The sequence below is a fragment of the Daphnia magna genome, linkage group LG4 (genome assembly GCF_020631705.1).
Source record: "Daphnia magna isolate NIES linkage group LG4, ASM2063170v1.1, whole genome shotgun sequence".
Lineage (NCBI taxonomy): Eukaryota > Metazoa > Arthropoda > Branchiopoda > Diplostraca > Daphniidae > Daphnia > Daphnia magna.
The window spans coordinates 4,984,894-4,996,987 of record NC_059185.1 but is presented as its reverse complement, the minus strand read 5'-3'; the positions used below and the strand labels follow the sequence as shown (position 1 = coordinate 4,996,987).

The 12,094-nt window shown below is 39.1% G+C and overlaps 1 protein-coding gene across 1 annotated transcript; it reads right to left on the bottom strand.

The window, feature by feature from the left end:
- Nucleotides 1-2,661: 2,661 nt before the first annotated feature.
- LOC123471081 lies at nucleotides 2,662-5,502 on the bottom strand. The gene is made up of 3 exons (XM_045171983.1): nucleotides 5,479-5,502; nucleotides 3,442-4,168; nucleotides 2,662-2,861 (listed from the first exon to the last, which is right to left on the bottom strand). The coding sequence occupies exons 1-3, from the start codon at nucleotides 5,500-5,502 to the stop codon at nucleotides 2,662-2,664; spliced, it is 951 nt and encodes a 316-aa protein (XP_045027918.1).
- Between the last annotated feature and the right edge of the window lie 6,592 nt (nucleotides 5,503-12,094).

The following is a 12,094-nucleotide window of genomic DNA, read 5'->3' as shown; positions in this document are numbered from 1 at the left end:
AAAATTTAAGAAAGGAAAAAGCCGAATTAGGCGACAGCAGCACATTTTTTGGCACTACTGCCACTATAAAGGATTTAAAAAAAAGGGCGGTCCTTTGACATTTATTTTTTATGCTTGGGAAGCTTGTCAAACTGCGGGACTTATGTGGAGGTAAAATTTTGAAGTAATTTTTTAATTTTACAAATTTCCGCATAGTTTGGTTCCGCAATTTGACAAGCTTTTGAAGCATAAAATAAATTAGTCAAAGGACTGCCCCTTTTTTAAACATCTACTAGTGCCACAAAATGTACTGCTGTCGCCTAAGTCTACCTAAGTTTTTTTCTTATGTTTAATAATTATTTAGAAATAAAAAAATCTTTTAAATAAAATGAGCTGTATTAAGAAAGCAATTCTACATTTAAATCAGATTTTGTTTTAGTAAAATTATTTTTTTTCTTAAAGATGAATTTATTAATTCGCGGTAGTCCCATATAAACCCAGGCAAAACCTGCCCCATTCGACCTAAACGTTGCCATTTATGGAATATCAAGATCTGGCCCAGATTTTTCTGGGAATGGCTACAGGAGTACGCCTACCATGCTATTATACCATGCTTCTACTAGTAATTTCTATTCTGTGATCTTGGGTAATTTCTATTTGATTTTCGTTTCCAACTTTCATAACTGTTCATTAATGTGGTTGCTTAATGCTCATGTTTTACTAATCTGTTGGTTTCAGGATTTGTTGAGCATTCGCAGCCTAATTGTTCAGGTGTCCTGTCTAGGAAAAGAATTTGTCTATTCAAACAGGTATTTTCCGCTTTGTAGTATGCTTATTATTTATTTGCTATATCTATTCCTCTTTTCATCCAGGACCTTCAGTTCATTTCTGCATTTATCACTGTTTAAGTTACATCTGGTGACCGTATGTATTTATTGATGTCCTTGGTTGTATTGTATTGCGACTTGTGAATAATATACAATATTTTCTAGGATATAACATTGGTTTGTGGCAGAGGACGTGCCAGTATCTTATCTGATCTTATCTGATCTTCAGGGGTAAAAAAAATATGAAAAAAAAGTATCCGATATTTTTATAGATAGTATCTTCTATCTTTTTTTTCAGCATTTATTTCGAATATCTGATCTGATCTTTAGGTGTGTAGTTGACCACCTATCGGTATCTGATCTTCAGGCAAAAAAAAAATCTGAAACACTTGTAATAGCTTCTAGACTGTGTATTTGCCAGTAAACTAACTCTACTTAAGACGACACAACCATGCACTTATATACCAAAAGATTGAAGGTTAAGAAGGGAGGGGTTTACAACAACTTTTACTTTTAAAATAAACTATTATCCTCAGGAAAGGTTGCATTCGTGACGACCTTCTTGCTGGGTGGGGCTGCTGTTGCTGGGAGGAGTTGCTGCGGTCTATTACATTCCTTCCCCCCTTCGGCAAGAAGAAATTGGTCCTTCAATTTTCCTCTTTGTCATCTGATTTTCTTCTTCTCCTTACTTCTTTTCGGCATGTGGCGTGACAATGGCTAAATGAAAACTTGTTTTAACCTGCCACCAGCTTAACCTATTTTCTTTCCTTCACCGTTTTCCTTGTTTGCTGGGCTATGTGTATATGGTTGGAGACACAAAATTAAAGATATGTTTCCTTTACCGTTATTTGTTGCCTTTAGGCTAATAAGAGTGTTAGTTGATAAATGATGGTCTACGTTCCTTTTTTACTGGAATACTACGACAGATTTCAATCATTTTTTTTCTTGTATGTTTTCTTCTCTTTTCTTCCTTTAGTTGTTCTTCTTTAATTTTAGTTTTATTCGCTGTCAGAAGTTTTTCTCTTGCGGCCACTTATATAGTCCCAATCTTCGAATATGTTCCTCTTTTGTTCGTAAAACGCGTAATCCCGCGGGATATTTCCATTGACATCAGTTATGTTTGGATATGCTCCGTGTTCCAATAAAATATTTACTATGTGGTTCTGTCTATACATTGTGGCTAGGTGTAGGGCCGTATAGTTCCCTGGTCTAGTCGTTTGATTGGTGTTAATGTGGATTTTCCTTTCGCATGCCGCCCTAGCGAGACTATTGTTTCCATGTTTGGCGGTATAATGTAGGACGGTGCTGTTGTCCTTTGCCATTTTGGCAACGTTGGAACTTATCCACAAATACCTAGCCACTTTTTCATACCCGTAGGCGATGGCGACCATTAGTGGTGTTTCTCCAAGGCTATTATACGATGAAAACTTGTATTTGTGATATCGTAATATCCTGATTAAGAGCTTATTATTTTCTGCTGCCGCTCTATGTGCAATGGTCTGGCTATCCTCTTCTATGTCTGGGTAAGCTCCGTAGTCTAACAGTAAATCCGTTATGTCCAGTTTTCCCGCTTTCACGCTTGTATGAAGTAGTGTTTTGTTGTTAAATTTTTGGTTTAGAAATTCTGCCTTCGGGTGGTAATCCCATGCAGCGGGACCCAATTTCTCGATGATACATCTTCTTATTTCTTCCCTTGGGGCGTCTATCATTTCCAAGAAAATTTCTTGATCACGTAATCGTGTGATGGCTTGTGTTCGTTTTTGAATGGCATCTGCTCTCGCTGCCGATAAAGTTGGGTGCGTTTTCGTCGCACAGTTACTACATTTAGGTAGCTGCTTTTTGTGTAGCATTTGGATTAAATTTGAACGTTGGTGGATAAAAAACCATAATCCCCGAAAAGTCCATCTCGTTGTGTTTCACTTTCTGTTTCCATGTCACTTTCGATCACTATGTAGTTCGTTTCTGGTTGACTTTCACTTCCACTTGCTTCATTATGTTGCACTGCGTCTTCACTGTTCTGTTCCATCACTAAGGTTTCTTCGTTGTTTTTCTTCACTACGTTAAAAACTTCCATTTTTACTTAACACTTGATTGTTTGGTGGCTGTTTAAACACTAATGGTATAACGAAGACAATTCACTTGAAGTTTTCTTCTTTTTTTTTTTAATTTGTCATATTTTTAATTTTTAATACATTTACTACTTTCCCCTTTCACCCCCCAAAAAAAATTGTTTAGTTGTTTTTTAAAGGTTAGTTGTTTTGAGATTCAACTTCTGTGGAGCATCTGCAAAGGTCTTCCTATACCACTCCATAAACCACAACGTAAGTGCACGTCGTGTGTTTTCCTGTGCATTTGCGAGCTTGGTCAGATTCCCAGTTTTCTTCCATAATAGGGTAAATACTACGTTGTTTCGCTGCGCTTGGTTGAGCTGGGCGTGATTGTGAGGGTCTTTCCATGGTAAGAGGTGTAGGAGCCGTCATCCTTGTGAATGGTTGTTCTATTATTTCTTCTGGTGGTTGAATGTTTGTATTTGCGATCATTTAAGTTAATTCGTGTGCTTCTTCCATATTGATTCCGTATCGTCTTAATCTTCTAGTTTGACGAATTTTTTCCATGATTCTTGTGAAAGGGTCACAAATGATGAATATGCGTAGGTATACGATGAATATAATGAATCCGATAATAGATAGGATAAGAATTTTCAATGTGTCGAACCATGAAAACATGGTTCCTATCTGATTATCCTGTTTTTCTGACATCACTATGTCAGAAACTGATTCTGAATTAGATTCCTGCATTAGGCCTACTAAGTCGTTTAGGATATTCAATTGATCCATTTCCATTGTTTCGTGCGCTGGATGGCTCTTCAAACTGCAGTCGAAATCATTTAAGTGTAACTCTTCGAACTCTGTGATAAGGTCTAAGTTCGGCATGTGAATGTTTTCTTTTTGTTTTACCCATTCTCCATCTGTTGAATTATGTTCCCAGGTGTGATGGAATCCATTTAAATTTACCAAATGAGTGTTCCAAAAGGAATCGGAATATGGATGTATAGACCATCCATCTACTCCAATTGTGCAGTTTTTATCTTCATAGGTAAAGAATGGTTGAAATCCACATTTAGATTCTTTTGTAGAGATGAAAATCCGGTTTGTTTCACATTGATGAAGTGTCATCGCTTGTCCGAAGCCTTGCAGTCTCGTACAGATGGGTAACCCAAGTGCTGAAGCAGCAAGAATTCCGTTACTTTGAGCTAGAATCACGGCTTGAGTTTTCTTTATCGTTGAAAGTTGACAATATACATCGCGGATTTCTTTTGCAAGTATGTTTTCGTGTTCTGTTTCTATACTTATTTTATATTGCTCATGCATTTTTGAAATTTCGAATTTAATTTTGTCATCGAATTCTTCTATATTTTGGGGTAGACTGCTTTCTGTTTCATCTTTTATTGGTACCTCCGGTACTTGTTCTAGTGTTCAAGATGCTGCATCGGGTATTTCTTGCTGAGCTCTTTGTTCAGTGTCATCAATAAATTCCATTATTGCATCTTCCGTAATGGTGTGATCTTCTATTTTTTCAGTTGTTGTGGGAGGTGTTGTTGAATGGCTTATTAATTTAATCGCTGTTGTTGTCGCCATAGTTGTCGTTGATGATAGTGTAGTGGACGTGGTTTCAGTTGTAGTTGAGGGCAATGTAGGTTCAGTATTTGAAGTTGTAGGCCTATTGGTTGCAGTTGTTGGGTTAGTAGTTGTAGTTGTAGGCGTGGTAGTTGTAGTTGTAGGTGTGGTAGTTGTAGTTGTAGGCAGGGTGGTTGTAGTTGTAGGCTTAGTTGTTGTAGTTGTAGGCTTTATTGTTGTAGTTGTAGGCGTAGTAGTTGTAGCTGTAGGCGTAGTAGTTGTAGTCGTAGGCTTTGTTGTTATAGTTGTAGGCGTAGCAGTTGTAGTTGTAGGTGTGGTAGTTGTAGTTGTAGGCTTAGTTGTGGTAGTCGTAGGCTTAGTTGTGGTAGTCGTAGGCTTAGTTGTGGTAGTCATAGTGTAACGAAACGCCAAGCGAAGCCCCTTCTTGCCACTTTTATTTTGCTTAATTAAACTAAGACCTTATTTCTTCAACTCTCCTTAACTTAATACCCCACTAGTTGACCTAGTTATTAGACTTCTAGAAAATATAACAAGCGGAGGGAACAAGTCTCGGCACGCCCGTTATAAATAGAAACTTTTATGATTTGTCCAAAGTCGCCCAAAACGGCCTTAATCTGCCGTAGCTAAAAATAGATATATTTTTGTCTGTTGGGAATTGTCTTAAACGGCCCGAAACTGGCCGGCCTATTTTTAACAATCGTCCAAATTCGCCCGATACCGCTCGAATTTGTCCGCCTACACCTCTTCGTGACGTCCAAAATCGCCCGATACCGCCCGATTCCGTCCGCCTATAACTTAACATTGTCGCGTATGTCACCGACGGGATGATGACTAACACATAAAAAGCCACCACAAACTCCCAAAAGTCAGTCAGATCTACTCTGCCTGTTCCGTGTGCCAACTTAGGCCTCTGCCGCTCTCCCGCCGAGCCCGCTACCGTAACTCTTGCAAGCCGCAGAATAAGTACCCTTTAAGTAATCACTAAGTAGCTGTTTGACTCTTACTTTATTACGTCTATGCCTTGAAGTTAGTACCCATTGGTAACCTTCAAGCGTCATGAGTCTTCTTCCCTCAATTTACGAGCTTGTTTAATTATTCTACGGCGACCTGTTGCAAATCGGTTTATAATACACGGCTTTTTATTTATTGTGTGCGTGTTGTTTTATGCTTGCTAAGTATACAAGACATTGTGAGTAAAGACGCCGCATTAAATTAAACTTTTCCGTATTGGAGACAACATGACAACGTGGTGTGCTCCTTTACAGTAGGCTTAGTTGTGGTAGTCGTAGGCTTAGTAGTTGTTGTTGGCCTAGTTGAGGTAGTCGTAGGCTTAGTAGTTGTTGTTGGCCTAGTTGTCGGTGGTGTGCTTTTAACGGTCGTTTTTATGGTCGTTGTGGCTATTGTTGTTTTAATTGTTGTTGTGCTTAATTTTGTAGTCGGTTTTGCTGTCGTTGTGGTGCTTGAAGTAGATGGAATAGATTTTTGTGTGGTGGGCGTGGTTAAATTTTCGTTGTTTGCTTTACTTTTTCTTTTGAGAAGAGGTGGTATAAGTGGGAGTTGTGTTCCGTCCAATGATTGTTGAGTGTGAAGCGCTATAATGGCTGCGGCTGAAAGCGTCCGTATTTGGTGCGGGTTTCGATATTCGAAGCTAAAATGTTGTTTTCTACTTGAACCTTGGCAATGTCCTAAACTCAGCCGTCCTACTTTTAGTGTGAGACATTTTCTGTCTGACGCCGGTGAATGTAGGCCAGTTCTGTCTGTTGCCATGAGCTGTCCTGTGTAATCGAAAGTGCTCCAAAATATGCTGGTGTTGATGCATTCCTGTAGAATAAGCATCGTTGTGTTTGCCTTGATGCAAGCATTAATGTTGAACGGTCTAATGGTGAAATCAGACGTATACTCGAATCGAAAAAACTGCAGAGCAAGCACGTTTCTTTACTTATTCTTTAAAATTTATCAGTTCTGAAAGGAAATTGAAATTTTTAACAAATAAACTTAATAGTTATGGCTACGGTTAATATGTTTTAAAAAAAAACTTGAATTCGGCTAAATTACGTGTGATTAACAAGACGGTAAAGTGATATCAGATGTCATAGCGGTTTGAAAAAGGCAAGTATATACAGAGTGCCTGTTTCCATCAAGCCGCCATCTCTTGCTTAGACTAAGTTGGTGAATTTTTGGAAAAAGTTTTCCGAGGCTCTTATGAGACTTGAAATTATTTGGAAGAAATAGTCCCAATTTATTATAGAAATGGGACCGCTTTAAAAATATTTTTAAAGTGGTCCTATTTTGTAGGGTCCTAATTTGTAGGTCCTATTGACGGGCCTATATTGTAGGGTCCTATTTTGTGCGGGCCTATCTCACCGGCTACCATTCCAACCACTTTATGTCCTATTGGTACCATGTCCCTATCTGGTTTGTTAAGAAAAGATATTTCAATCTGTCGACTGGTGTCATAGAGGCGGCTGGAGTTATCTGACTCCGGTTTTCGAGGAATTTCCAGGTAACCTTTTCCTTTTAGTAACGTCTGAGTGTATGAACTGTTGGTTGTTCTTTCTCCCCACACGATCGTATTTTGATTTTGGATGAATTGTCCTTCCTGTTGGGTGGTGTTTAGTAATCCGAAAGGGCTTTCGATTGGGCTATCTGGCTTCTCCTGACGTAGCGTGATCTGTTCCGCTATACAGTTCAGTGTTTGGTATTTCTTGATGGCGTACCATTTACCTTCTCCTGTAGGAGTGGCTGTGAAACTGAGTCCCGTCGGTCCGGTTTGCATGTTATTGTCGCCACATTTTTTATCGTTGACCATCCGCCAGCATTCCAAAGGGGTGATTAGTATTGTTTCTTGGGAGTAAACTGTATCGAAGGATCCGATCCAGAACGATCCGGTTATTTTCTTTGTTTTAGTCACTGTCGACATGTCCATCCTTTCCAAGTGGCTGCTGGTTTTTGCTTGGTTACTAAGGTGTAAGTAGTTGGTATCCTTGGTAAGTGTTGTGTTTCTGGTTGTTTTTCATTGTCACAGTAGTAAGGCAATTAGAAGTCTAGAATTTCTCGTATTTTCATATTGTTACAATCGCAGACGGATGCGTAGATAGGGTAAGTAGGATTAAGTGAATGAAGGAGGCAAAGAAGGAAGAGTAATGTCTGCATCTGTGAAAAATGTAAATGTTTAGTAATCTGGTCCTTGATATCGTCTTCGTAAGTTGTATTGGTGATTCGTTATAGGGTCGTTTCGGATTTGGTTACGGTAAAGGTTGGGTATTGTGTGGTTTGATTGTTCTTTTTGTTCTCCTTCGTTCCTGCGTGGTTTGATGTTCATCTTCACTGGATGTATCAGCTGCTGCTTCCTTGGTCGGCCTGGTCGGCGTTGGTGATTTGTTGGTCGTCGTTGGGCTTTAACATTTTCTGGTAGGTTTTGTAGTATTTCTTCTTCCTTAGTTGTTTCTTGTTTTCTTGGTATGTAAAGTTTGAGACGATGGGTATGTACTACGGATTTCATTTTTTTGTTTTCAGTGTACTGGATCTCGTAGTTGATATCCGAGAAGCTTCTTGCAATTTGAAATGATCCTTTCCATCGATTTATGAATTTTCCTGCTGCTGGTGGCGCCTTCAGTAATACGTAGTCACCTATGTTGTATTTAGTAATTTTCGTGGTTACGTCGTAGTATTTTTTCTGTCTTGTTTGGGATTTGAAGAGATGTTCTCTTGCCAGTTTTTGAGCTTTTTCCCACTGCTGTGAATACACCATACTAGTATCTTCATAGGTCTCGTATCTTCTGTTAATCTTGATATCATTGGGCATTATTGGTTCTCATCCGAAGAATAGAAAGAATGGTGTTTCTTGAGTTGGAGCTTGTTTTGCTGTGTTGTAAACAAAAGTAACGAACGGAAGGTATTTGTCCCAGTTAGCAGGTTGGTCTGAGACATAACAAGCTAGCATGTCACAGAGAATTCGATTGAACCTCTCAACTAATCCATCAGTTTGTGGATGATAGGCTATAGTCCTTTTTGTTTTACTTTGAATAGTTTACACACCTCTTGTATCAGACTGGATAGAAAGTTAGTACATTGGTCCGTTAGAACTACTTCTGGAGATCCATATTTAGTAAATATTTTATTAACTAAAACCTTCGCAATTGTTTTGGCAGTTTGATTTCTCATTGGAACTGTAAAAACAAACCTACTGGCATAATCTGAAATAACTAATATATATCTGTATCCTTTAGCGCTTTCTTGAATTGGGCCCACTATATCCATAGCGGTCCTTTCCCATGCTCCTTCAACTAAAGGCAAAGGGTGCAATGGTGCTTTACTTCCACCTACCGCTTTTCTTTTATTACACATCAAACAACTTATAACATATTCTATTACGGCGGTGCACATGCATGGCCATGTGTACTGTTTTTGAAGTCTAGCCAAATCGATTTAAGTTCTTGTCCCGACACCGTTCTAAAAATAGGAGGATTCGCACTCTCTACTTGTTTTAAGTTCTCATTACACTCTAAAATATCCAATATTTTACTGGATACTAAAGTAGCGGCGGCGCCAGTGTCCACTAAAGCTATGATTTCCTAATTAAACATTCTAACGGGAATACGTACCAGTTTAGGAATTTCTACTTCTACATTTGATCCTAAATTGTATGTTAGTTGGGAGTTATGGATTGGTTTTATGGTGTTTATCGGGGACCTTGGTTGTTGGTACGTGCCATATCTGTCCAACATTCTCTTGCAATATGTCCTATTCGGTTACACTTGTAGCAGGTTATTTCTCGATTTTCAGTAGTTCGAGGGTTGTTGCCAGTTTGCTGTTGCTGCTGTAGATGTTGGTTGCTGTTATAACGTGCTTGATGTCTGTAGTTGTTTGGTCCGTTGTAGTTTCCTTGTCGGTTGGGGTAGTCGTTCCGATATGAGGGACGTTGTTGAGATGGAAATCTGGTTTACCTGTATCCTGAAGGATTATAATTTTCCTCGTCCTGACGAATTGTAATCTCTGCGGTAGGGGCTGTTGTCTCTGTTCCTATTTAGACTTCTTTCTCGACTTGATTCTCGGCTGTTACGACTGTCAGCAAATCGTACTCGCGAATCACGTGATCTTGAGTAGCGTTCACTTGAACTTGGTCTTCTTTTTCGTATTGATCAGTTGCAGTCATGGTAACGTCGTTTTCCTGTGAGGATCCACGTTTCGTATTAGTACATTTTAATTCTGACAGAGCTTCTGATAATTTTTGCTCAAGTAGTTGGATTTTATCGATTTGTTGTTTTCGTGATGCGTTATCCCTGCTATGACAGCTGACATCTCCTTGTCGTCTAGAGCTTCTTTTGTGTGTAAAATTGTTTCAGAAATGAAAATTTGTTTACATAATGCGTCAAAGTCTTCTGTGTTTTCTGGCATTCGTAGATAAAGTTCTGCTTTATACTTTGCCAGTAATCCTTGTAGTAGGATTTTGCTTTTTCTGTGATCCCTCATCTTTTTCAATTTGTTTAGTAATTGTCCTTCAATAATAGTTTGGTTATGGTCAGCCCTTTCTTCTTTACCAGTGATGGTATCATAAAGATTATTTAACCTTGACACGAAAGCTCTGCAGTTTTCTTCCGGTTTTTGAGATAATTTTGAAAGTTTTTTCTCCATCGTAGCTAAGTCGTAGGTGTCTTGAAATCTTGTCATTAGTGCTTCGAGAATAGCTCTCCTAGGGCCTTCACTATTGGCTGAGTGAAGTACCTGTTCACTTTATTTGCGTCTTCGTCATTCTGCTCAGTTGCTGGAATATCGTCATCCTTGGGATTTTTCTTGCAGGTATTCGCGAACGTTTTTTCCGAAGTGTCCTCGTTGTCGTGCATTACGCCCGTGTCGGCCTTCTTTTTTAACTGTTGATTTTCTTACTCAAAATAGATGATGGTTTTGTTTAAGTGCTCTATTTGCGTTTTAAGGTTTTCTATTGTTTGCTCCAAATCGTTTGTTTGTTCTATTTCCAGCTCGTAGTGGAGTGACTTGTCTCCACTGTCTGTCGGCAAGGTTAGTTCGTTTATATCTCCCACTAGTTTGGTTATTTCTCCTGGTTCGTCCTCGTCCAGCCTTGAGTCGTTGGAGTCTTCAGTCTCGATGAATTTAACTTGAAGTTTTTTGTATTCTTTCACCCGGTTTTCTAGAAATATTATTTGATTTTCTTGTCCTCCTACCCGATCTTGTAGTTCTTGAAGGTCTTTTTCAAGGTTCTTGTTCTTCGAAGTAAAATCTAGCAAGGTTTTCTTTAAATTGATTTTCTCTGCTGAAGCCTTGTCGAGTCTGTCTGCCAAAACTTTTATCTCTTTCTGGAGCTGCTCTGCTGTTTCTGATACTTGTTTTATCTGGTTTTCTGCAGTGCTGAGTTTCTGAATCAGTCTGGTCTTCTCACTTTCAAGTTTGTTAATTATTTCTTGCCCTTCGGTCTCGACAGCTGCGTTGTTTTCCTTTTTTCTTTTGAGAAGATTCTGCAATTGGCTCTCGGTTGCTAAGGCGGTGGAATTGGCTTTTTCGAGGGAGTTTTTCAGAGGCTCGTTGTTTTCTTGAAGTTGCTCTAACGAACTGCTTAAAGTGTATTTGGAACTTTTTGCCTTCTTTTTGTTACTCTCCAATTGTTTTTGCGCGTTTGAAGTTAAAATTTTAGCGTAGATATCTGCTTTTCATCTTCAATTTGTGCAATTACTGACTCTTTCTGCAATACACTGATGATACCGAAAAAAAATTCTTTTTCCTTTCCGTGTAATGTGTTTAGCTGTTGGAGTAAACTATCGAGTGTTCTTGTGTTCCCACCTTGTGCGACTACATCGACTTTGAGTGTTTTAGTAGCATTTGCAACGGTTTCTGCCGTTACACCATCTGTTACTTTTAAAGTTTGTTCTGGAAGGTAATAAGTGTAAAAATGCAGCGAATTTTGCGTCGCCTGACTTTTTTCTTGTTTCTGTGTTTGTAACTGTTGGATATTTTCAGTTGTTGAGATTGTCTGGTATGATTTACTTCTTTCTAAGTCTTGCTTAAATTCTAAGTTTTTTAAGGTCTTCCAATGGTCCAAAAATTTTTCTCGATGGTGACTTAGGTTTGGGTCTTGGTCGGTTAAATCAGATTCTTGTAGTACGGGGTATAAAGGTAGTAGTGTGTTCTCGTTGAGAACAGTCTTTTGTACAGGTGAATCAAACGGCATTCGCTTAACTCGATGATGTTCCGATGTCGGTTGCTTGAAGACTTGGTGATAGAAGCGTAGAACACTTACAGCTGGCAAATGAAGCACAGATCAGAAACTTTTCTTCCAGAGTCCCGTTGTTATTGTAACAGAATTCCCATTCTGCAAGCATGGCTTCTTCACTTTATCTCCCCCCCATCCCTCGTCACACAGCCTCCACTTGAACCTACCATAAGACTGCAAGCAGCAACAGAATAGACCTTTTTCCCCATCGACTCCCCAAAAGACACCTGCATCGCCCGAAGCTCTTACATCAGCCGGCTAACACGGAAGCACCCTCGTCTAGCCACAAAACTTCCGAAACATCTTCCTACCTGTTCCCAAGTCTAGAATATTCATACACCTGCACCGCACGTGCCAAGACATTCCACCCTTTTTAGATTAAGATCCCAATGCATAAATAACCGTAGGTTTAGAAATATTTTTAC

Bases quoted from the DNA above. Each gene is read 5' to 3' on its own strand.
- LOC123471081 (XM_045171983.1), bottom strand. From the start codon at position 5,502: ATGACGCTTGAAGGTTACCAATGG. The intron at 4,169-5,478 runs GTACTAACTTCA...AAAATGCATGAG, and splicing joins CGCTTGAAGGTTACCAATGG to CAATATAAAATAAGTATAGA. The intron at 2,862-3,441 runs GTGACCCTTTCA...TTTTTAACGTAG, and splicing joins CCTACGCATATTCATCATTT to TGAAGAAAAACAACGAAGAA.